Below are 21,576 nucleotides of genomic sequence, written 5' to 3' on the forward strand. Positions count from 1 at the left end.
TCACAAGCGTCTCCCTGTATCTAAACACAGGCCTCTACCTGCACCTCAGACCCCGGCGGCTCCAGCCTGGACCCTTGACGGCCAGCACCAGCCTGATGGGGCCTGCTGGTCCCATGGACTCTAGGCTCCTGGTTGCTGGCTCTGTCCAGGTGTGGGAGAGGGTAGCAATCCTGCTGGCCTGGCTTGTGGCCCAGCCTGCCATGCCAGCATCCTTGGCAAGGGGGAAGCTTCCTCCCCGGCACTCCCAGGAGGATCATGGTCACCCAGCTTAGAACCATCTGCTATCCCTCCTGGATGGGTTCCCATGAAGGGTGGCCTACACAGAGCATTCCGGAAACTGCTCAACGCTCTACCGCTGGTAGAAGGTGGTGAAAATGGCCAAAAAGAGGCAGAGGGAAGGACTAAAGCTCCCTGTGAGTGGAGCTTTAGGGAGGCCCTCTGCACATTCCTGCTCTGACAGCGGATTCTGTGGGTGGAGTCAGCCCCGAAAGTAATGACTAGGGAATGCGCCCAGCAGGGACGGTCCTTGCTGCTAATGCCCCGTGTACGGGCACACGCACGTGGACACACACACACACACACACACACACACACGTGCAGTGCAGGCACAAAACGACTCAGTCATCACACGTAGAACCAGCGGACAGTCTCCACATCTGACGACCAGCCACTGCCTATGTGCCGGGCATTAACCCCTTAGTTGCTGGGTCCTGATGAAGCCCAGAGGGTCCTAGAAAAGGTTTTGGGTAGCCAGGGCACTTGGGAAGCACAGGGAAGAGTCGAAAACTCGGGAGTTTGTCACTATTCTAACAACTGAGGCAACCAATGCCTCCTGACCACCAGCCCCCCATGTGGCCTCCCCAGGCCTGGAGGCTGAGAGACGTGCCAGGAAAAGCAGACTCCAGCCAAACAGACCGAGGTCAGAATCGGGCACCTCTGAGTATTTCACGTCAAATCCTGGAAACTCAAGGACTCCCCTGTGGTGAGGGTACCACACCTGTGACATGGGTTTGACACTTTCAAGTGCCCAGACGCTGGGTGGGATGGGAAGTTGGTGCAGTAACCCCTGTGCGGGCTCAGCATGGACACGCACCAAGGAAGCGCTGGGCACACGGTGGCTGTCAGTGATACAGTGGGAGCAGACTGGCCCCGGAAGCTCCCGGAGGCCATCAAAGCCGCGTATGAGGCAAGGCAGTCCACTCTGTTCTCCCCCTCTTTCCCTTCCCTCTCTCCTCTTCCCATCCTTTCCTCCTTCTCGCTCTAGACTCGGTCTGTAAATTGGCCGCCCTGTCCTGCCGCGTGCCTGGGAACACCTGGAATAAAGAGACTGCCAATCCATGGCCCCAGGATGCTTCATCAGCACCCTCAAAGGGAACAGGGGAGTCTCGAGTCACAGAGACCAGATACTTGAGGGACCAGTTTTTGTCTCTCCCGTGCCTGCCCCCAAACTTGCAAAGCAAGTTATGTACCAAGAGACCTTCTGAACTGGAAAGACTCACCACAATTATGCTATTTTTTTGGTTTTGTTTTTTGGCCGTGCTGCGCCAGGCTTGCGGGATCTTAGCTCCCTGACCAGGGATCAAACCCGGGTGCTCGGCGGTGAAAGCATGGAGTCCTAACCACTGGACCGCCAGGGAATTTGTCAACTATGTTAATTTTTAAAAATTGGGATAATGGTATTGTGGTTATATTTAAACAACAACAAAAAAGGGTCCTTATCTCTTATAGATACATACTAAAGTATATACAGATAACATTATGTCTGGGATTGGCTTTAAACTTAACCTAGCAAGGGGAGGGAAAAGATGGGGGTGGGGGAATAGATAAAATAAGATTGGCCCTATGTTGATCATGGCTAAGGCTGGGTGAGGGGTACATGGGTTCATCACATACTAGTTGTTCTATTTTTGTCTGTGTTTGGTTTCTCGTTTTTTTTTTTTTTTTCTAAAATAAAAATGTTCTATAATAGACGTACACACAAAAGTCTCACCACTGAATCCTTTAAAGTATCAGCTCCAAGGAGAAGTCAAAGCAGCTTCTAAAAGACCCACAGGGCCCGAGGTCCCTGTACCAAAAGCTACCCCACAGGCAGTCCCTTCTCAGCACCTGAGAGGATACTCCTACCCCTCCCCCACCCGGGAGCCAGGCTGGCAGAGAGGACCCAGCAGAGGCTGAGTGTGAACTCCTGTTCATATTCCCCGGTCATCCTCCTCTGGACACATCATGGGGGTCAATGGGCCTCTTAGGAAGCTGGCATTCCCAGAAGGGGCAGGGCAGTGCCAAGAACAGAGGGGCCCACCCTGGCTGTGGGTCCCCCATGTGTCCCTGAAAGGCTGGCCCGGAGCACCTGGCCCTCCCCAAGACAGCCCCTACAAACTCCTATTTCCTTTGCATCTGCCATGAATCCACTACAGGCCAGACTGGAAGCCAGGCATCCATATATATGCTTGCATTTAATCCTCTCTACGCCCCTGGGCAATAGACAATATCATTCTCACTTTACAGATGGGAAAAGTGAGCCTGAAAGAGGCGAAGGACCTCGTCGCTGCGAAAGTGAAGAGACTGGTGTGAGGATGCTGCCGGGTCCGGCTGGCTTCCTGACCTCCTCCTACCCCAACCCGGCTTCTTTTCCAGGGATAGGTCTCCAGCGAGGTCCACCGGCCCCTGCTCCGTGGCTGGGCTTTGTTCCCCAATCTGAATTCGATCAGGGATATTGCTAGGATCATCCCATCACTCCAGCCTGTGGAGGATCATCACAGTGAATCCTGAGCCTGTCATCCATGGCATTAGCTGTCCCTGACAGCTCTGTGTCAGCTGCATGTCTGATGAGCACACCTTCTGGGTCCCCCACCAAGTTATGGATAGAAATGTTGAAGGGGAGAGAGTCCCGGGCTGAGCCTTAGGGACATTGCTGGAAACCCTCCCCCCCCCAAGTCTGACAGTAATCCTGGATCAACACTTTGGGGGAATAAATCAATCCAGTCACTATCATCCCATCTCCACTTCTCCAAGACAGCCTTTATCAAATACCTTGCTGCAATCGAGATTCAGCACACAATTACAAGTCTCTGAGCAAGGGTCTCCCCTACCTGTCCTCTCCACCCCCAAGAAAACAAGATTCGTTTGCTCTTTTCTGTTCTAGAAAACCGCATGCCTGCAGAGCTAAGACATTCTTAGAACTTAGATCAAACCATTCCCCCACTTAAACCCTTATGTGAATTCTCACTACACATAGACTAAAAATCCCAACTCCTTTCTGACCCCCCAGCTCACCCCACAAAGTGGCCCTGTTACCCCCTCCTGCTTTGACGACTCTTCTTCCAGCCACTCTGGTCTTATAAATATGCCTTGGCATGTCAAGTTCATTCCAACCCCAGGGCCTTTGCACCTCCTTTGGATGCTAGATCATCCCTTGACTGATTCTTATTAGGCACTCTACGCTCCATCAATCTGTTTATTTTCTTCCTAGTGTTTATCACCATCATATAGTGTTTTTTTATGTCTTTACTCCCTACAACAACTCATCCTCCCTGAGGGCAGGGACTGTATCTTGTTCACCATGGAGGCCTCAGGACCTCGACCAGTGCTGGGCACATACCTCCAGCTTAGTAAGGATTTGTTGAATAAATGAATAAACTGGCTCACGAACTTGTCTTCACCCTTGTCCATTTCTTGAAACTCTTGAAATCAAGAGCTGTGTTGCCAAACTGCCCAACTCCTTCAATGGTTGCACCCTGCCTGCAACAGATTCTATTTCTGCCCTTCCATCTCATGTCCCACCTTGGGCCTGGCACCCCTGTGAGCTGACCAGATGACACTGACCAGCCTGCTTGGCAAGGTCCTAAGAACTCTCAACCCCTGTAAGTCAGTCCCACGGCAGAACCCACACAGACCCTGCCCAACTCTTAGCGACCACTTTGGGGCTCACAGATTTTTCCCTCTCCCAACAACTTTGCTGGGTTCCACATCGAGCCTGCCCGCCTGCATTTCCTGGTATCTATCTTTTTTCCTCTCTTCTTAAGTAGTTTTGCCGATGCTGGCACCTCTCCCGTGCTATTTGCTTTCTGCTTTGAGTTGGTGAAAAGCATAAAATCTGCCACAGACTCTATCACAGTGAATCATTCAGGGCTGTTAACCCAACTCCCAGGCGCTGACAAAGGAAGCTAGTCAGAATTGGTGCTGGGGCCCCAGCTGCTAGCACTACCTCTGCCTTGCCTGCCTCCAGAAACGATAGGTGTCTGATGGCGACTCTGTACACGGGCACCAACGCATCATTTCTGCATTTGCAGTGTATAGAGTCATATAAAAATAAAGGCTATTGACTGGCTGGCACCCCTTCCCAGAATAATGACTAAGCAAGCATGCTGTTAGCTCCCCGACAGCAGTTCTGTATTCATGATAACACAGAGCAAAGATGAAAACTGCTATTCATCTGAGCCAAACAACAGAAAAATGCAAGCAGAGAATTGTTAGTGCTGGAAGAGGACACCAAAACAACTATTTTCTTCCCACTATGGCATTTCAGATTGATGACAAACACGGTACCCAGGCCCGGTGCCCAGGCAACATGGGTGGTTGAAGACTGAAGCGAGGGAAGGGCTCTGGCTCCATCGGGAGAATGACCTCCTGGCTGGGGGTGAGACCGACTTCACATGTCTGCGTGGGTGGGGAAGCAGAGCAGGGCGGCTAAAAAGCTCAGCGCCTGGAAGGAGGCAGAAACTGGATTCAAATTCCCACTGCTTAATGGAGGCCGGCCCTCACGCAAGCTGTCTAATATGTCTAAACCTCAGGTTCTAGTTCACAAGATCAGAAGGAGGAGCATTTACGGAGAATGAACTAAGCAGCCAGACACTGTGCTGAATGCTTCCCATGCAAAACTCGCATTTTAATTCCCACAACAGCCCCAGTGGGGTGGCGTGAGGACCGATTACAGTTTTGACCCTATGGTAGCTCCCACCCACCTTGGTTCAGTAACAAAGCAGAGATTTGGAAAGTGCTTGGGCATTAGGGCTTAACTTCTTGTTTCTCTTGGGACTCGGCAACCTCCACATGGACGAACCCAGGAAAGTCTGCTGGAGGATAACACATCCCGTGGAGAAAAACCCCAAGGGCCTCAGCTGACTAGCCAGACCTGGGTGACGACAGACACTGCAGATGTGTGGGTGGGCACGAGGCACGTCCCGCCAAGCCCACCCAAGCCTCTCCCAGAAGAACCACCCAGCGGATCCCAGCCCAGACTTCTCAACTATGGAAATGGGAGCTAAGTAGGAAGCTGTGGTGCTGAGCTGCTAACCTTTGACGTGGTCTGTTACACAGTCGGCCCTTAGTATTCACAGGTTCGACAATGGTGGTTTCAACAGACTGCGGGTGGAAAATACTGGGAAAAAAATTCCAGAAAGTTCCAGAAAGCAAAACTTGAATTTGCTGCACACTGGCAACTACTTACATAGCATTTACATTGTATTGTACAACTCTTTACATAGCATTTACATTGTATGAGGTACTATAAGTAATCAGGAGATGATTTAAAGTATACGGGAGGATGCGTGTAGGTTATATGCAAATACGATGCCATTTTATGTAAGGGACTTGAGCATCCGCAGCTTTTGATATCTATGGACATTCTGAAACCAATCCCCTGTAGATACCAAGGGACTATTGTTTATCAAAAGCTAATGGGCACAGAGAGATACAGTTATCACAGTTTTTAAATGAAGAAGCTAAAGTCACCATCCCCCAACTGGCCCCCATCCTCACTTGACCAAGGCTGGTGGACATTTCTGGGTCTTCCTGTCTGCTTGGGGAACAGGGACCCATCTTCAATGCCCCTGGAGCATATGTCACAGCACCCAGGATGGTCCCTGCCCAATGTGGAGGGAAGGGACACAGCCACCTCTGTCAAAGCTACCTGGTGTCTTCATCTTTCCTCTCCTCCGGAGCTAGGATTCACTGAACTGCCCTGGGTACACACACCATAGCATGCACACACATACACGCCAACTTATGTGTGCACACACAGCAGTCACGTACACGCACATGCACATATCCCAATCTATATGTGCACACACAACCCCATACCACAGCTGTGCACACATACACACTAACGCATATGCATACACATATAAAGCACAGCCATGTACACACACACTCACCAGTGCACATACACACACCCAGGCACACAGCTGGGCTACAACCACACACACCTGTGTGCACACACACACACCACAGCCATGCACACACACACACATGCTACAACCATGCCCACACACATACCACAGACGTGCACACACCCACACACGCAAACACACCACAGCCATGCCCACACACCTCACAACCGTGCACATACACCCAGGCACACGTGCACACACCACCGCCATAGCTTTATAGAGACCCAGCAGGAAGAAAGAAAGGGGGAAAAGGAGGGCGGATTCCCCTATCTCACAGCCTGGGCTGACTGTTTTCAGTCTACGGTGGGGGCGGGGGAAGGGGGCAGTTGAGAGAAACTGCAGATTCAGTCGCCATCCCAGGGCGTCCCAAAGGGACCTGGAAAGCCACTGAGTTCCACCTGCTGGCCCTTCTCTGGTAGGGGTGTTGTGGGCAGCAGGCCTTCAGAAAACTCTGATTCCCACCCTGTCTGTCCTCGGCTCTCCAGGCTGGGTGAGGATTAAGTGAGATGATGAATGTGAAAGCGCTCGGTAAACTGTAACGGGCACACTATGCAAATGTTAGCGGCTCTGACGGAGAGATGTGCGGTGCCCAGAGGCCCGCTGACCCTTCGCAGCCCAGGGCCTGGCCAGATGGGGGTGGGAAGCCGGGAAGTGGCTGAAACTGCGCTCACCTGCACCGTGGGGATGCTGACATCGCCCGGGGTGTGAAATCCCTCAGCTGCCCGAATGCCACGCCTGGACTAGATGTTCATCTCATTTCCTAGCAAAGGCCTTCACACAGAGTCGAGTCCATTTTTACAATGCCCCTGGCATCCTCTTAGAGCGCAAAAACGGTCGATCTCCTTCCTTCATGCTTTTTTTGGAACACCTCTTTCTCAAAGCGGTGTCCCTTTGAAGCCTAAGGTTCCATCATCTCTGACCGCCCCCCCCAAGTATCAGAGAACTTCCTACAAATATGCACAGGAATCCCCTGTGGTGCTTGTTTCAAATGCAGATTCCCTGGGCACTCCTGGGGAAATGGCAGTTCAGTTGGTCAAAAATGGGGCCCAGGCATCTGCATTCTGAGCCAGGATCCCTCCTCCACCCTCTGCCCCAAGGCCTGCAGTTCTGGTACGAATGATGCACTTGAGGACACACATCCAGGTGTGAATTTCCCTTCAGACACTTCAGCTCCCCTCCCCACCCCGGCCTGTCCCTCAGGGCAGGTGGGACAGTCTTCTAAGATAGATTGGCAGGTGGGAGTGAGATCTTCCACTCTGCCCCCTCCTTGACCCTCCATCTGTCTGGAGGGGAGAGAAGGGAGTACACAGAGGCAGGCAGGGGTTGAGCCTTGGACTGGAAGGGCTGGGGGATGGAGAATTCAGTGAGCTGGGGAATCAGTCAAGAAATACTGGGGAATAAATACAGCAATAAAGGAGCTTCGGCTGGGAGCTACAGAGTGATTCTTATTGTTCAAATTATCTTTAAAACTTTTCATTTGAATCTGTTTAATAAGAGGAGGCTTACCCTAAGGAAGAGGTATTTTTTTAAATGTGACTTGGGAGCTGAATTGGAAAGAACGTTGCAACAAAGATATTAAAAAGGGGATTAAACCAAACCACCAGTGGCCCATCTCTGCAGGCTCCTACAACCTGCGACACAGCTCCCAAAACCATAAAATTAAATTAAAAAGGGGGACATGGGACGTGGGATGTTAATCATGATTCATCTTCCCTTCACTGCTCATGGCTCCCGGTGTTAAGCTGAAGGAGGAAGGGCCATTCTGAATGGCTCCTGGTGCAGGGAAAGAGCTCTGGTCTTAAAGCTTCACCAGGTCCCTATCCTTGCTCTGCCCCCTCCAAGCTGGATGACTCTGGGCAAGTTGCCTAACTTCTCTGAGCCCCAGCTTCCTCATCTGTAAAATGGGAATAATATTGACCATCAACTGGGAAGGGTTGCTAAGACAATGGGATAAACAGAAAATTGAAAGACAGAGGCTGGCACATATTAGGTGCTCAAGAAAATGTGAGTTCCCTTCTTAAGCTTAAGGCAGAAGGAGGAAGAGACCTTGCAATGTCTTGGCTTCCTGATATCCCGTCCCTACGTCACTCAATGCTTCCTCTGATGATTGTGACTTCCGGTTTGGATCCTGACAACCTCTGGGCCTCACTCTCCTCGCGGTGGCATTTTTATGGTTCATCCATCATTCACTTACTCATTCATTCATACACACTGCATTGTCACTGAGTGCCAGGAACTCGGCTGGGCACTGGGGAGACAGTGATGAGTAAGACATGGTCCTTGCCCTTAAAAAGCCGTGGTCAGGTGGGGGAAGAAAGACTGTTGCCACCGACAGCATACAATACATGTCAGATGACCACCTCATCAGAAACCCTATGCCAGAATGGCATTGACACCTCCCACTGGGACTTTGTGTCCTCTCCTCTGGCCAACGGTCAACGCAAGAGCTGGTTATAAACTGACTCTTCCATTCTATTACCCGCCTATAAAGACTCCTACCGTTGGGTCCTCAGAGCTAAGGAAGGATTTATCTCTCCTGATGACCTCTCCTGCTTTCTCTTCTTAGATGATATGAGTTATAGAAACTGACTGGTATATTCCCACTGTTTGCCCCAGCTGCCAAGAGTCTCAAAGCAACATGCTGGCCTCCACCGAATACTTTTCCTTAGCTTAGCTTTTCGGGTATATAAGTCTCCGCTCCCCATACCATTCTTGATTACTTAATCCTTGTCATTTTGTCCTTGATAGTAATGATAATAGGGTGATGATGAACTTGAAGTCCTTATTTTCTGCCAGGTACTGTATGAACTTCGCACACAATAGTCCTTTAGGGTAGTCACTATGACTTTTTCCATCTTTCAGATGAGGAGAATGGGACACAGAAAGTTTGAGCAACTTGGTGACAGCTAGGAAGTATACCGGGATACTCCTTATTTTATTGTTATCTGAGCCACCTTTAAACTCTTAGGAAAGAGAGGGGATATAATTGTTTATTTAAATTTTAAAAAAGGAACATGGAAGACGGAGGAAGGAGAAATGTTAAATGGGGTGAGCAGTGAAAAATTTACAGAATGATACACTAATTCCAGGTCTTTAGGGATGGGTAAGATTTCAGTAGACAGAGAGAGAGATGGAAGAAAGGCATTCCTGGTAGTGAAATAACCTGAGCAAAGGTAAGGGAATGTGCACCTGCTTGTGGCGCATCTTGGTTTACAGAGAGTCTGGAGAAAAGCAGCCAGGTGTGCACCTAGAGATGTAGGTAGGGCCAACTGCAGAGACTCTTTCAGGACCAGGTCAGGGGGTTCAGAAGACAATGAGGAAGCCATGGAAGATGCCTGAGCAGTGCTGTTGATGTGCTTCAGGAAGATGAAGCTGGTAAAGGGTGAAGGACATCCAAGAGGGAAAGGAACCAGGCACAGTAAGATGAGACGATCTGAAAATGGCAGAAGAGAGACCTGCAGCGAAGCAAGGAATCAAAAACCATCATGAAGGCAACTGACAGATGTGTAAGGAGACTGGAGGAGAGAAGAGTCAAGGGCCTTGAACCTCTAGCTGCAGCACTATTTGTGTACTAATTCACTTGACAACTGGGATGGAGGATGCATTGATGTCAATGTGATTGGGGTCATAGTAGCTGCTGAGACCCAGCCCTGGGAAGCTTAAGGGAAGGGGACACTTAAGTGTCCATGAGAAAAGGATTCCAACCTGGGGTCTGGGGTTTTCTGACATTCTAAAATGTCAAGGGATGTGAGGATGTGTTTCAGGCAAATGGGTGTCCCACCCAGGTCACGTGTCCCCGCAGTGTGCTCCCAAAGCACTGGTACTTCATCCTGACTTTTATCCTGATATGTGTGATCTGCCCTCCTCAAGACACTGAAGGTCCAGGTAGGAGCTCAGAGACTGTCCTCATCTTTTTCACCACTGTATTGCTTTCACACTTTGTCAGGCATGCACAATAAATATTTGCTGAACATCATTGTTGAACATGGACTTGCGTCCATCCCACCCACTAGACTGGTAGCTCTCAGAGAGATGGGCTTCTGTCCTACTTATCTCTGTGTCTCTGGGACCCAGCACAGGGCCTGCCACCCAGAAGGCAACTGTGAATGTTTGTTGAATGAATCCGTAAATGAGGGAATGAACAAATGCCATTTCACAGTCAGGGCAATGGAGTCAACAGCAAATCCAAAACCCCCATTCGAAGGCTGTGAAGTTTTAGCAACAGGGGGATTGGATGAGTAGGTAATCCTAGAATATGAGTCAGTAAGTGGCTTTCCACAATTCTCTCAGCCCAAATTTAAGACTAATTAAAAGATAACTGAACAAGAGTCTGGAGTTTAATTGACACTAGACAGAACTACTGATTTCTCCCTCATAGCCCATTTCTCCCCATTTCTTTCCCACCTCAACAAATGTGCCACCGTCCAATCAGTGCTCAAGCCAAAAACCTCAATTCAGTTGTGATGTCTCTATCTGTGTGCCCCAAACCCTCTGCAGGCTCTTCTGACTCCTCTCAAAATATATACCGTATCCCCCACTTCTTCCATTTTCACTGCAATCACTCTGGTCTAGCCACCATCACCATCGTGCTCATCTGGACTATTGTAGCATCTTCCCAGAGGTCTCCCAACTTGCTCTCTCACCTGTCTAACAAACCATCTCCACACAGCAGCTGGAGACATCTTTAAAAACTAGTGAATGTGGTCGTGTTACACCCCCTTCCTAAAAACCTCCAAAGGTCTCCCATAACATGGAGAATCAAATGTGAACTCCCTACTGTGGTCCTCCAGGTCTTCTGAGACCTTGCCTGACTGTCTCTGGCATCACCCTGTGCCACGTCGCATCACTCCCCACACCCCAGCCGCTTTGTCCCTCTCCAAGCCCACTCACATCTCAGAGTCTCTGTGGTTTCTCTCCTTTCTGCCTGGACATCCTTCCTTAGATCTTCACCTGACTGGCTCCTTCTCGGTGTCCAGGTCTCAGCTCAAATGACCGCCTCTACTCAGAGAGTCCTTCCCTGACCACCCCGTCTCAAGGAGGTTCCCCCCTCCTAGTACTTTAGTCAGTTTTATTTCCATCAGAGCACTCTCTGCTAGCTGAAATTATTTGGTTTATTTTAATGTGTTTATTATTGGTTTCTTCCAACTAGAATACCAGTTCTTTGCCCATTCTAAAGTTATCATACTCTTTTATTTACTTTTTTTCTGTTTCTCTCCCCTACTTGAATGTAAGCTCTAGGAAGGCGGGATCTCATCTGGTTTACAGCTCTATTCCACTAGCTCTTAGCACAGAGCCAGGCACATAGTAGATGCTTAATAAATACTTGTTGAATGAATAACTGAAGGAAGGAAGGAATGAAGGAACTCAAAATGTGTCCATAGGCTGAAGTTGGTTTGTGGAGAAAAGTGAATGTGGTGTTAATTGCCATTAACAGGAATACAGAATATAGATGGGGAGAATCCAATCTGCTTGGATTGGATCATACCTGGATTATTGTACTTGGTTCTGGTTGCTGCATTGCCCCAGGGACCAGCAGTGTGGGCAAGAAAATGACCAAGTTGGTGCATGAAGGGAAACTTAGAAAAACAGAGATACTCAGCTTGTGAAAATAAGAAATCCTAGGAGGAGTGTTGTTGTCATCTTTTAATATCTAAAGGGTTATTGAGAGGAAGGCAGGGATAGATTTGGTTTGGAGCCCTAAGGGCAGAATCCAGATCAATGGGTATTAGTTTGATAGAGACAGATTTCAGCACAGGAAGAAAATAGTTTCTTGACAGTCAGGGTTCATAGCAAAGGAAGGAGCTACCTTAGGAAGTGGTGAGCTCTGCATCTAAGAAAGTGTACAAGTGGATAAGCACTTGGCAAGGATGTCGAGGAAGGGGTTCAAGCAGCAGAAGATAGCCTTCAAGATCCCTTTCAAACTTGAAACATCTGGGTTTCTATGATACATGGGGACAAAGTAAAAAAAAAAAAAAAAAAATCTGGCTAACAAGTGTTCTAGAGCTTACTTATCTACCTGCCCTGATAGCAGTTAGCATCTCCAAAACCCAAACTGGGTTTACAAAATTAAACAGTAGGCAGATTAGCTGAGAGGTTATCTTGTGGGCCTGAAGCCATCCCACAAATATGCTGGACAGCTCCCTGGATTTGAAATCTGTTATCTATGTGTGATCACTCAGAACATGGGACTGCCGAATATTTTGACTCTCCAAAAAGATGCCTTAATTTCTAGAAGGCAGCCAACTCTATCACGTAGTGGCTAAGATGGTCCTGGGTTTGTTTCCTGAAACTCCACCACTTCCTAACTGTAGGACCTCGGACACAGAAATGAACCCCACCAAACCTGTTACCTCATCTGTAAAAAGGATCTGATTGAAAAATAGGGGAGGGAGGAATTGAAACAAGAATGGCCCAAAGTTAATAATTAATGAAGCTGATTGACAGGCATTCATTATACTATTTTATGTGTTTGAACATTTGCATAACAAACAGTAAAAAGAGGGGGAGTTTAAAATAGTACCCACTTCATGTAATAATTGTAGGGCTTAAGGAAATCATCATCATCATTACTACAAGGAATTTTTACAAATCCTAGTTATTACCGGGAATGTTTAAATATCCCATTTAATCGTCCCAACAACACGATGAAATGCATAGTAATCATCTCCACTTGGCAGATGAGGAAACTGAAGCTCACATAAATTAAACAAATCCCGCAGCTGGCACAGGGCTGAAATGCGTTCTGCAACCAGAGTTATCTGATTCCACCATTGCAGCTGCCTTTATTTCAAGAACAGCTCACTGTGTTCTACTTGGTTGATATCTGCACGATTATGATATCATTTATTCATCTAAGGCAATGGTTTCCTAGCTCTTTTCTCATAGCAGAACCCTTTTTTCAAATGCAGCCTTTACTCAGAACTTCAGTAGGTAAAAAAACCCATAAAAGCCAAACAGCTCTGGCTGATGTGGGGATCAGGACCCAGCAACCAGGACACTTGACTCCAGGTTGCCCCTGAAGCACCCTAAGGTCTATGAGCATCATGTGAAAACCCCAGATTGAAGGCAACAAAAACAACAACCCAAACCCCTGAACCCTGAGAACTGCATTTAGGGACAGCCTCACTGGAATAAGGTAGCTTTCAGTTTCCTGTCCCCATTATATTTGATCCTCGTTATCAACTCTGAGATGGACAAGGCAAGGCATATCATCCTCCATTTGCAGATGAGAAAATTAAGGCCAAATGGAGTTAAGCGACTGGCCAAAGGTGTGCCAGTTCCGTTTTCGGCCAAGTGCAGACTGGAAGTAGAGTCTGTTTCCATTAACTCCGTGTGACCTGGCAGAGAGGGTGCAATCTACTGGAAATGGCCACTGACCCTTGGTCCAAAAAGCGGCCAATCAGCCCCTTGGCCATTGAGAGCTGAGCAGAGCCCCACAGGCCCCCTCCAAGGCCCTGTCCCAGAGCAGATGGCAGTGGGCAGGGGAGAGGGTCTCAGTACCACCGGAGGGCAGGACAGCAGGATTTTGGCTGTAGACAGGCCATTCCCATCCCAGCCGTGTACTGCTGAGCAGGGGGCAGGGGAGGCAATAACAGCCAAAGTGCCTTTCGCCTTCATGTGTAGCAAGTAAATAAGCCCAAAAAGGGTCAGTATGGAGTGCAGAACTGGGGAGCAGTTACGCTTTGCCTTTCTTGCCTCTTGCGTAGAAATCCCTGAAACCAGACTCAGCTCATAATTGCCTGAAGGGTTCCCCCACTCCAGAGCATCTCTGAGTTGAGCTGGAGCATGTGTTGGAAGAGGCAACACTTAATTATCACTTAGTCTTTAATTAGCACTTAATTATTAACACTTAATCCATCTGTAAAATGGGGACGCGAATACCTGCCTCGTAGGGACTCTGGGAGGATTAATTAATGTTTGCAGCCCACTCTGAGGAATGCAAAGCAGTAAACAAGTGCTCAATGGTGGCATTAATAACTCGCCAGATTTACTCGCTTTTCCTAACGAGGTCCTTTCTTCCCTGTTCCTCCCTCTCCTTTCTAATATCCGTCCCCAACAACATCTACCCAACTTTGCCCTGGTGGAGAAACTTTTAGCTCTGTGTTTCCCAGACACAGGATTTCCCATCCAGGAAATGGGCTATTTACAGCCATCTCCCTGCACTTTCATTTTCTGTTATGTCCTCTGAATATGTCAGTGCCTTCCCGGTAAATATTTTGATGTGCGCTCTGGCAGCGGCTTCTGTGGAGGCTGAATGGGACAGCTGCTCCCTGTATTAGGGAATTCCAGATGTGGTTTAACACCATCAGACTCATCTGTGCCAATGCTTAGCCTTTGAGGGCGGCAGGGGAGAAGGATCTTCTAGTTGCCTCTGGGGAAAGCCAAGGGCTTCTAGCCTTCAGCCCTGGCTAGGGTGGTTTTTCAAGGTCCTCAGATCTCCCTGGGAGTTGCCAATGCCTTTAGACAAGAAATGTCCCCTGAGTGGGCTGGTACAGAGGTAGCAGAAATACACAGCCCTGGTCTGGCCCTTCACTCAGGTAACTTCAGCATCCCAATCAACGCTCCTATTGGACAGAGGACCACGGTGGGTGGAGGAAAAGTACACAGCCTTTAGGGTTTAGCCAGACTGAACAACAGGTCAAAATACTCCCCCAGAGGGTTAGACGTCATCTCCTCCCCCCTCCCTTGGGTCACGTAAGGGGACACTCACTCTTCTTGGAAGCTGAGGCCATTGTCTCTTGGGGTGCCAGCCATGGGGGCAGAGAGCTGCTCCTTGGAGGTCCTGGGCTGCAAGGCCTCGGGCAGGCCCTGAACTCTCTTCCAGATTTCATGGCAAGTCTTGTCTAAGCTGTCTTGGGGTGTGTCCTGGTGGATCCAGATGTACCTGGGGAACGGCCCCAGGGCGGAGGGGCACTTGGCCACCAGGGCTGAGGACGAAGCCAGCCCATTCTCACTGGCCATCCTCTTCCTCTCTTTCCGGAAGGCCCTTTGTCCACCCAGGGCTCGAAGACAGGGGGACTGTCCACCACCACCCCTCATTCACCAGAAAGCGAGATGAGGATGGGGCAGAGGAGGTCAGCTCTGTCTAGCTGTCGGTCCAGCAAGGTGACTATGTTCAGAGGCCTTCGATTTGTGTGTAAGTGATGGATGGAGGACAGCTTTCTTTTGGGGAGGGGGTACTTCTTTTGATTTGTTTTTAGTTGCCCTTTCTTGACTTTTGCCCCCCTCCCCTTCTCCCTTAGAAGAAAATCTTTAAAAGTCAACAAAATACAGTAGCTTAGTAACTGTGGAATCCCCCTGAGCTCAGGAGCCAGGGCCCTGGGCAGGCAGAATGGCATCTGGGAACAGCTGGAAGGGGAGGGCTGGCTCTCCCCACAGGCCCTGGCACCCTCCCGTTGCCACCGGCCCCTGACTCCTGGCGGCGCCCGGGGCTCAGCCCATCATGGCTGGCTAAGCCTGGGGGATGACCTGGTGAGGGCCTGGCACACTGCTAGGCACCAGGCTCCGGGATCCCGCCATCAGCTTCTCACTGGGCCTTCACAGGGACCCTGCGCCCACCGAGGGCCAAGGGTCCCCGCCCGGCCGAGCCCCGCCTTGCTCGCCCCAACGCCCCCTCCAGTCCCCCTTTCCCGGCCGCTCCACCGCCCACAGGAACAGTCCCGAGTGCCCGGCGCCCGCTCCGGCGCCCCCAGCAGACACCTGCCACGGTCCCCTCCCTGGGCTGCGGGGTGGACCGGGGAAGGGTCCCAACGCCTTAAGAGGGCGCTGTCTCCGCGGGGGGCGGGGGCCGATTTGCAGTGCCGGTGGTGACTCCCACCCCCTTCCCGTCCAGCGCTGGAATTCCTCGCTGGGTTTCAAACTCAACGGCTCGGTGCGCGGGACGCCCCGCATTCGGTCTGTGCCCCAGGCCCTCCGGTGGGGTAGGGGCGGGGGCCAGAGGACCCCAGAGCGCTTTCCACCATTAGAGGTCAAGGGCACCTTGCCCCGGCTCGCCCTGCTGCGGGCTCCTCTGTACCCACCTGGATGCCTGCCGGTCCCTGCCCGGGGATCACTGATTTCACCCCTAACTGCCCTTTGACCAGGAGCTTACCATCTGCCAAGCGCTCGGCTTTGAAGTTGGTATCGTTATGTATTATTGTTCTACATTTGAGGAAACCGAGTCTCAAAGTCCTAAAGGGGTGTGTCCAAGGCCCACTAGGAAGCGGGGAGCTGGGGTTCCAACCCAGGCACCCCAGGCTACTGATACAGACTGGTTTCTCCAGCGCTGGACTCAGCGGTCCCTAGGGTGGGCGGAGGTGCAGGGAGAAGGTCTAAGCTAACAGTTTGCTGCTCAGTGGGCTCCGCCCCACACTGGAGGGGCTTCCTTTTTTTGCGGAGGGGGTGGGTACGCGGGCCTCTCACTGCTGTGGCCTCTCCCGTTGCGGAGCACAGGCTCCGGACGCGCAGGCTCAGCGGCCATGGCTCACGGGCCCAGCCGCTCCGCGGCATGTGGGATCTTCCCGGACGCGGGCATGAACCCGTGTCCCCTGCATCAGCAGGTGGACTCTCAACCACTGTGCCACCAGGGAAGCCCTGGAGGGGCTTCCTTAAACTCGGAACCCACATGGGACTTCCGTCTGCCCGGGGCTCTCTGGCCCCAGGAGTCAATGGTTGTTCCTCCAGTGTTTCCCCAGTAAAGGATGAGCAAGAGGACGGACGAGAAAGAAGAAAGAAGCCTGGACGTGAATAGATGAGATGGCAGCCTGTACATGTAGGGTTGAATCCTGACACTGCCCCTTACTAGCTGTGTGACCCTAACAACTGTCTTCACTTCTCCCATCCTTCATTCATTCCCCAGATACTGATGAGTATCTGTGCCGGTGAGTTGCAGGACAGTGAGAAAGCATGAAGGTGAACGAAACTGGCATGGTCCCTGCTCTCATGGACCCTATATACTCTCGTGGAGGGAGATAGATCGCCAACTAGCAGAGCAAGTAAATAAGTTATAATTACAGGTGAAATAAGGGCTCTTATGGAAACTAACCAATGAAGAGAGGCAATGGGGAGAGAAGAGGTGGCAGCATCGGAGGACCATGCAGGCAGGCCGCTTAGAGTAGGTGAGGTAACACTGCAGATTAAGCAGAAGGATGAGAGGGGTCCTTTTTTGTAAAACGGTGTTAAAAATTAGTAGGAAGATCACATTTCTGGTACATAGTAGGCACCTCATAAATCTGTGTTGGATGAATTCATGGCACACTGTATGGAGTACCTGGCATACCACAGGTGCCCAATACACAACCTTGCTCTTTACAGAGGGCCTGAGTTCCTGGAAATGTTGACTCTCAATTTTGAAATCCGAGCTTGATTCCCCTTTGATTTTCATTATAAAATTGAAGATGTGTTCCTTTGGGGAAAATTCTGAGGATGTAGACTGAATAAGATTATAGTTAAGAATGTAGAAAACCTTTTAAGATAGTGCATTTAAAGGAAAAGTGATCACTTCTGATGAAATATTAATAGTTCCGAAAATGTCACTCAGTGTTTGTGCTGCTTGGCATTTGGTTGGCTAACACCTATGCTTAGAGCAGAACGCCAGCGACCCTGCACCGCCCAGGCCACGGGATTCTGGAAAGTTAGCCAGCAGCTCACTCATTCCTTCTGTTCTTTGTCCCCTTCGGCGGGAGACTAGGCAACAGGGGCCAAGGATTGCAAAACAAAACATGAAATACACCAGGGGTAGAGAACAAAGACAGGGGTGTGTTTCCTGGAACACAGAGCTGAGATGTCTAGAAGAGTCTGCAAAAAAACTTAAGTGACAAACAGTATAGAGGTGTTTCAGAAAACTGAAAATAGAACTACCATATGACCCAGCAATTCCACTCCTGGATATATATCCAAAAAAAACAAAAACACTAATTCAAAAAGATACATGCAACCTAATGTTCGTAGCAGTATTATTTACAATTGCCAAGATATGGAAGCATCCTAGGTGTCCATCAACAGATGAAAGGATAAAGAAGATATATATATATATATATATATATATATATACAGTGGAATACTACTCAGCCATAAAAAAGAATGAAATTTTGCCATTTGCAGTAACATGGATGGACTTGGAAGATATTTTGCTAAGTGAAATAAGTCAGACAGAGAAAGAAAAATACTGTATGATATCTCTTATATGTGGAATCTAAAAAGCACAAATACAATGAACTAGTGAATATAACAAAAAAGAAGCAAACTCAAAGATATAGAGAACAAACTAGTGGTTACCAGTGGGGAGATGGAAGTGGGGAGGGGCATTATAGGGGTAGAGGATTAAGAAATACAAACTGTCAGGTATAACACAAGCTATAATGGTCTATTATACAACACAGTAAATATAGCAAATACTTTATAATAACTATAAATGGAGTATAACTTTTAAAAATTGTGAATCACTATATTGTACACCTGTAACTTATATAATATTATACTTCAACTATGCCTTAATGAAAAAATACTTAAGCGGAGTACTTAGATCCCGTATAAACAAACCACATCTAATCTGGTAGCCACTAGCCACATGTGGCTATTTTAATTTTAATGTAAGTAATATTAAAATTTCAGTTCCTTAGTTACATTAGCCACATTTCAAGAACCATGTGTGGCTTGCGGCTACCATTTTGGACAGCACAGAGAACACTTTCATTATCGAAAAACACATAGACTCTAGAGCCAGACTACCTGGGTTCAAATTCTGAGTTCATGTTTCCTGGCAATGTATCCTTAGGCAAGTTACTCTATGCCTTGGTGTATTAGCTTTGTAGAGCTGCCACAACCAAGTACCACAGACTGGGTGGCTTACTCAACAGAAATTTATTTCCTCACAGTTCTGGAGGCTAGAAGTCCAAGATCAAGGTATTGGCAGGGTTGGTTCCTCCTGAGGTTCTCTCGTCGGCTTATATACGGCTATCTTCTCCCTGTGTCTTCATACGGTCTTTGCTCTGTGCATGTCTATGTCCTGATCTCCTCTTCTTATAAGAACACCAGTCATGTTGGGTTAGGACTCACCCTAAAGACCCGATTTTTACCTTAACCACTCTTTAAATGTCCTATCTCCAAGTAGTACCTCACATTCTGAGGCACTAGGGGTTAAGACTTCAACATCTGAATTTGGAGGGACACCATGCAGCTCATAACACTTGGTCTTCTCATCTGTAAAATGGGATGACAATAAAGAATATCTATTTTGTAGAATTATTGTAAATGTCCTATTACTACTTAATTATTTAACAAATGGAAAGCCCCTAAAACAACACCTGGCACAAAAGAGACACCTAAAAGTGCCGTATATTAGTTTTCTTGTTGATTACATTGAAGGGCATGCCATTGGAGTTTCTCAATAACAGCTTCTGTGCTATGTGTAGGGAGGGAGAACTTTAGCTGTACTGGGGAAATTTGCTTTGTGATGGAGGAATGGACTCGAATCATCAACTAAGCCTTTCTAGGCTTTGTCCGTTTTTTTAGCACCAACCATGGCCAAAATTGTGCAAGGCACAGGGCTAGGAGATGAATAACACCTCTAGCCTACACATTGTCACAGGAAGGGAGCAAAGCATTCCAGAAGTGCCTGCTACACAGCAGGTGTGGGAAAAACTGATATACTATGTGCCCAGCACGTGAAATGGTGTCCAGGACCATTGACTGCTTCGCTTCCAGCTCTAAAATAGGCAGGCACCAGGTTTCACTATTCTACCTTCAGCACCTTGAACAGTGAGTTCAATTTGTGAACCCCTATTACCCTGAGCAGCTTGTTTCACCTCTTTATGCCTCAGTTTGCTCATCTGTGAAATAGGGATAATAAAACACTGACCTCATAGAGCTGTTTTGTGGCAACTGAGATAATACACGAGCTGTGCTTAGAATAGTGAGTCTGGCACAGGCATCGTACCCAATGAATGTTAGCTATCATTATTTACGATTCTGGGATTCTTGCTGTTCTATTTGAAGCCAGGAAAGACTCAGGAGGAGACAACTCTCCCTACCTATTCTCCAGCCGAAGCCTCTCCTCACGTGGCTTCCATCACAGACACAAACACTGCTAGGGTGGAGAACTCAGAAAGGTGGGCACGACCTACATTCTTTGGTGATTCACAGCTTACTCGTGGAGGCCCTGTCCGTCCTCTAACATAGTTTCAACACCCAGCTCTCACCATAAATATCTCTTTCTGGCTATAAAAGAAAATTGAAAGGTTTTTTTTTTGCCATTTTGCTTTTGCAAATTTTTGGCCATGAATAATTTATTTAATTTATGGTCAGCTATGATTTCTCACCAATCTTGGTGCCTACCTGGGAAATCTTGTGTGGTGAGAAAACTCCAGCCTACCAATTGTTATCAGATGCAATGAAATTTTTATGACTACCAAATTCAACAGTTAATGAAGTTGACATAATGGTACATTTAGCATTTAGTTAAATATTTACTGATTTCAATGTTGCAGTTTTCTTCTTTGTACTGTGGAGCTAATAACAATAACACTTTCAGGCCTCAGACATTTTGCAGGACCCTGCAAAGTACAGTGACATGATGCCTAAGGCGACATGTTATCTAGAGTGGATTACGCCTAAAGGGTCAAACCGCCCAGAGGGGGCCCCATGCATAGGGAGACTGCAGGCAGGCTTCTTAAGGGACAAACCCCAGAACAGGAGGAAGAGAGGAGGGTGCAGCCATCTGTCACATGAATGGGCCTCCCCTGGACGTTGTCCCAGGAACTGAACCTGACTTCAGAGCAGCCAGCCCTGGGAGTTCCCTGGTGGTCCAGTGGTTAGGATTCTGGGCTTTCAGTGCCGGGGGCCTGGGTTCGATACCTGGTTGGGGAACTAAGATCCTGGAAGCCAAGCATTGAGGCCAAAAAGGGAAAAAGAAAACAAAAACTAGAGTAGCCAGCCCTTTCCAGGACTTTGGAAAGGACACTAGAGGATTCTAGAAGCAAAGCTGTGGCTCTGGGATTCCTCTTTCCTGGCAGCACCATCAGCAATCCCTACCATTTCCACAGGGGATTTCATCCCTTATTATTGCCTCCAATCCTTGCCTGTTTGTGACGAGATTGTTAAGAGCTTGGGCGGTGGAAGCGGGCACACTTGAATTTGAATTCCTGCTCTGCTACTTACTGAAGGGTGGCTTTGCACATGCTCAACTTCTCTGGCATTTCATCATCTGCAAAGGGATGGAAACACTAGACAGGTATGGAGGGGGAGAGTTTCAAAGAGGGACATCTACGAACGTTCTCAGCACAGTGCCTGGCGCACGGTGTGCCCCCATAAAAGATACCGATTATTGTTGTTGTTATTAGTTATTAATGTAAAAATGGGGGCTGATGGGATCTCCATTTAAAGTTAGGGGAAAGGAAAGCCATAGTTGGCGGAGGAAAAGAATATGACTTGT

General features: G+C 48.7%; 1 protein-coding gene across 1 annotated transcript in view; it reads right to left on the minus strand.

Annotated features, from left to right (window-relative positions):
• C1H1orf94 (chromosome 1 C1orf94 homolog) overlaps positions 1-15,206 on the minus strand; it is a 35,159-nt gene extending 19,953 nt beyond the window's left edge. The window contains exon 1 of the mRNA XM_059070929.1: positions 14,878-15,206. Within this exon, the coding sequence (XP_058926912.1) occupies positions 14,878-15,206 (329 nt within the window). The remainder of the gene's footprint in view (positions 1-14,877) is intronic.
• Between the last annotated feature and the right edge of the window lie 6,370 nt (positions 15,207-21,576).

The sequence above is a fragment of the Kogia breviceps genome, chromosome 1 (genome assembly GCF_026419965.1).
Source record: "Kogia breviceps isolate mKogBre1 chromosome 1, mKogBre1 haplotype 1, whole genome shotgun sequence".
NCBI classification, from domain to species: domain Eukaryota; kingdom Metazoa; phylum Chordata; class Mammalia; order Artiodactyla; family Physeteridae; genus Kogia; species Kogia breviceps.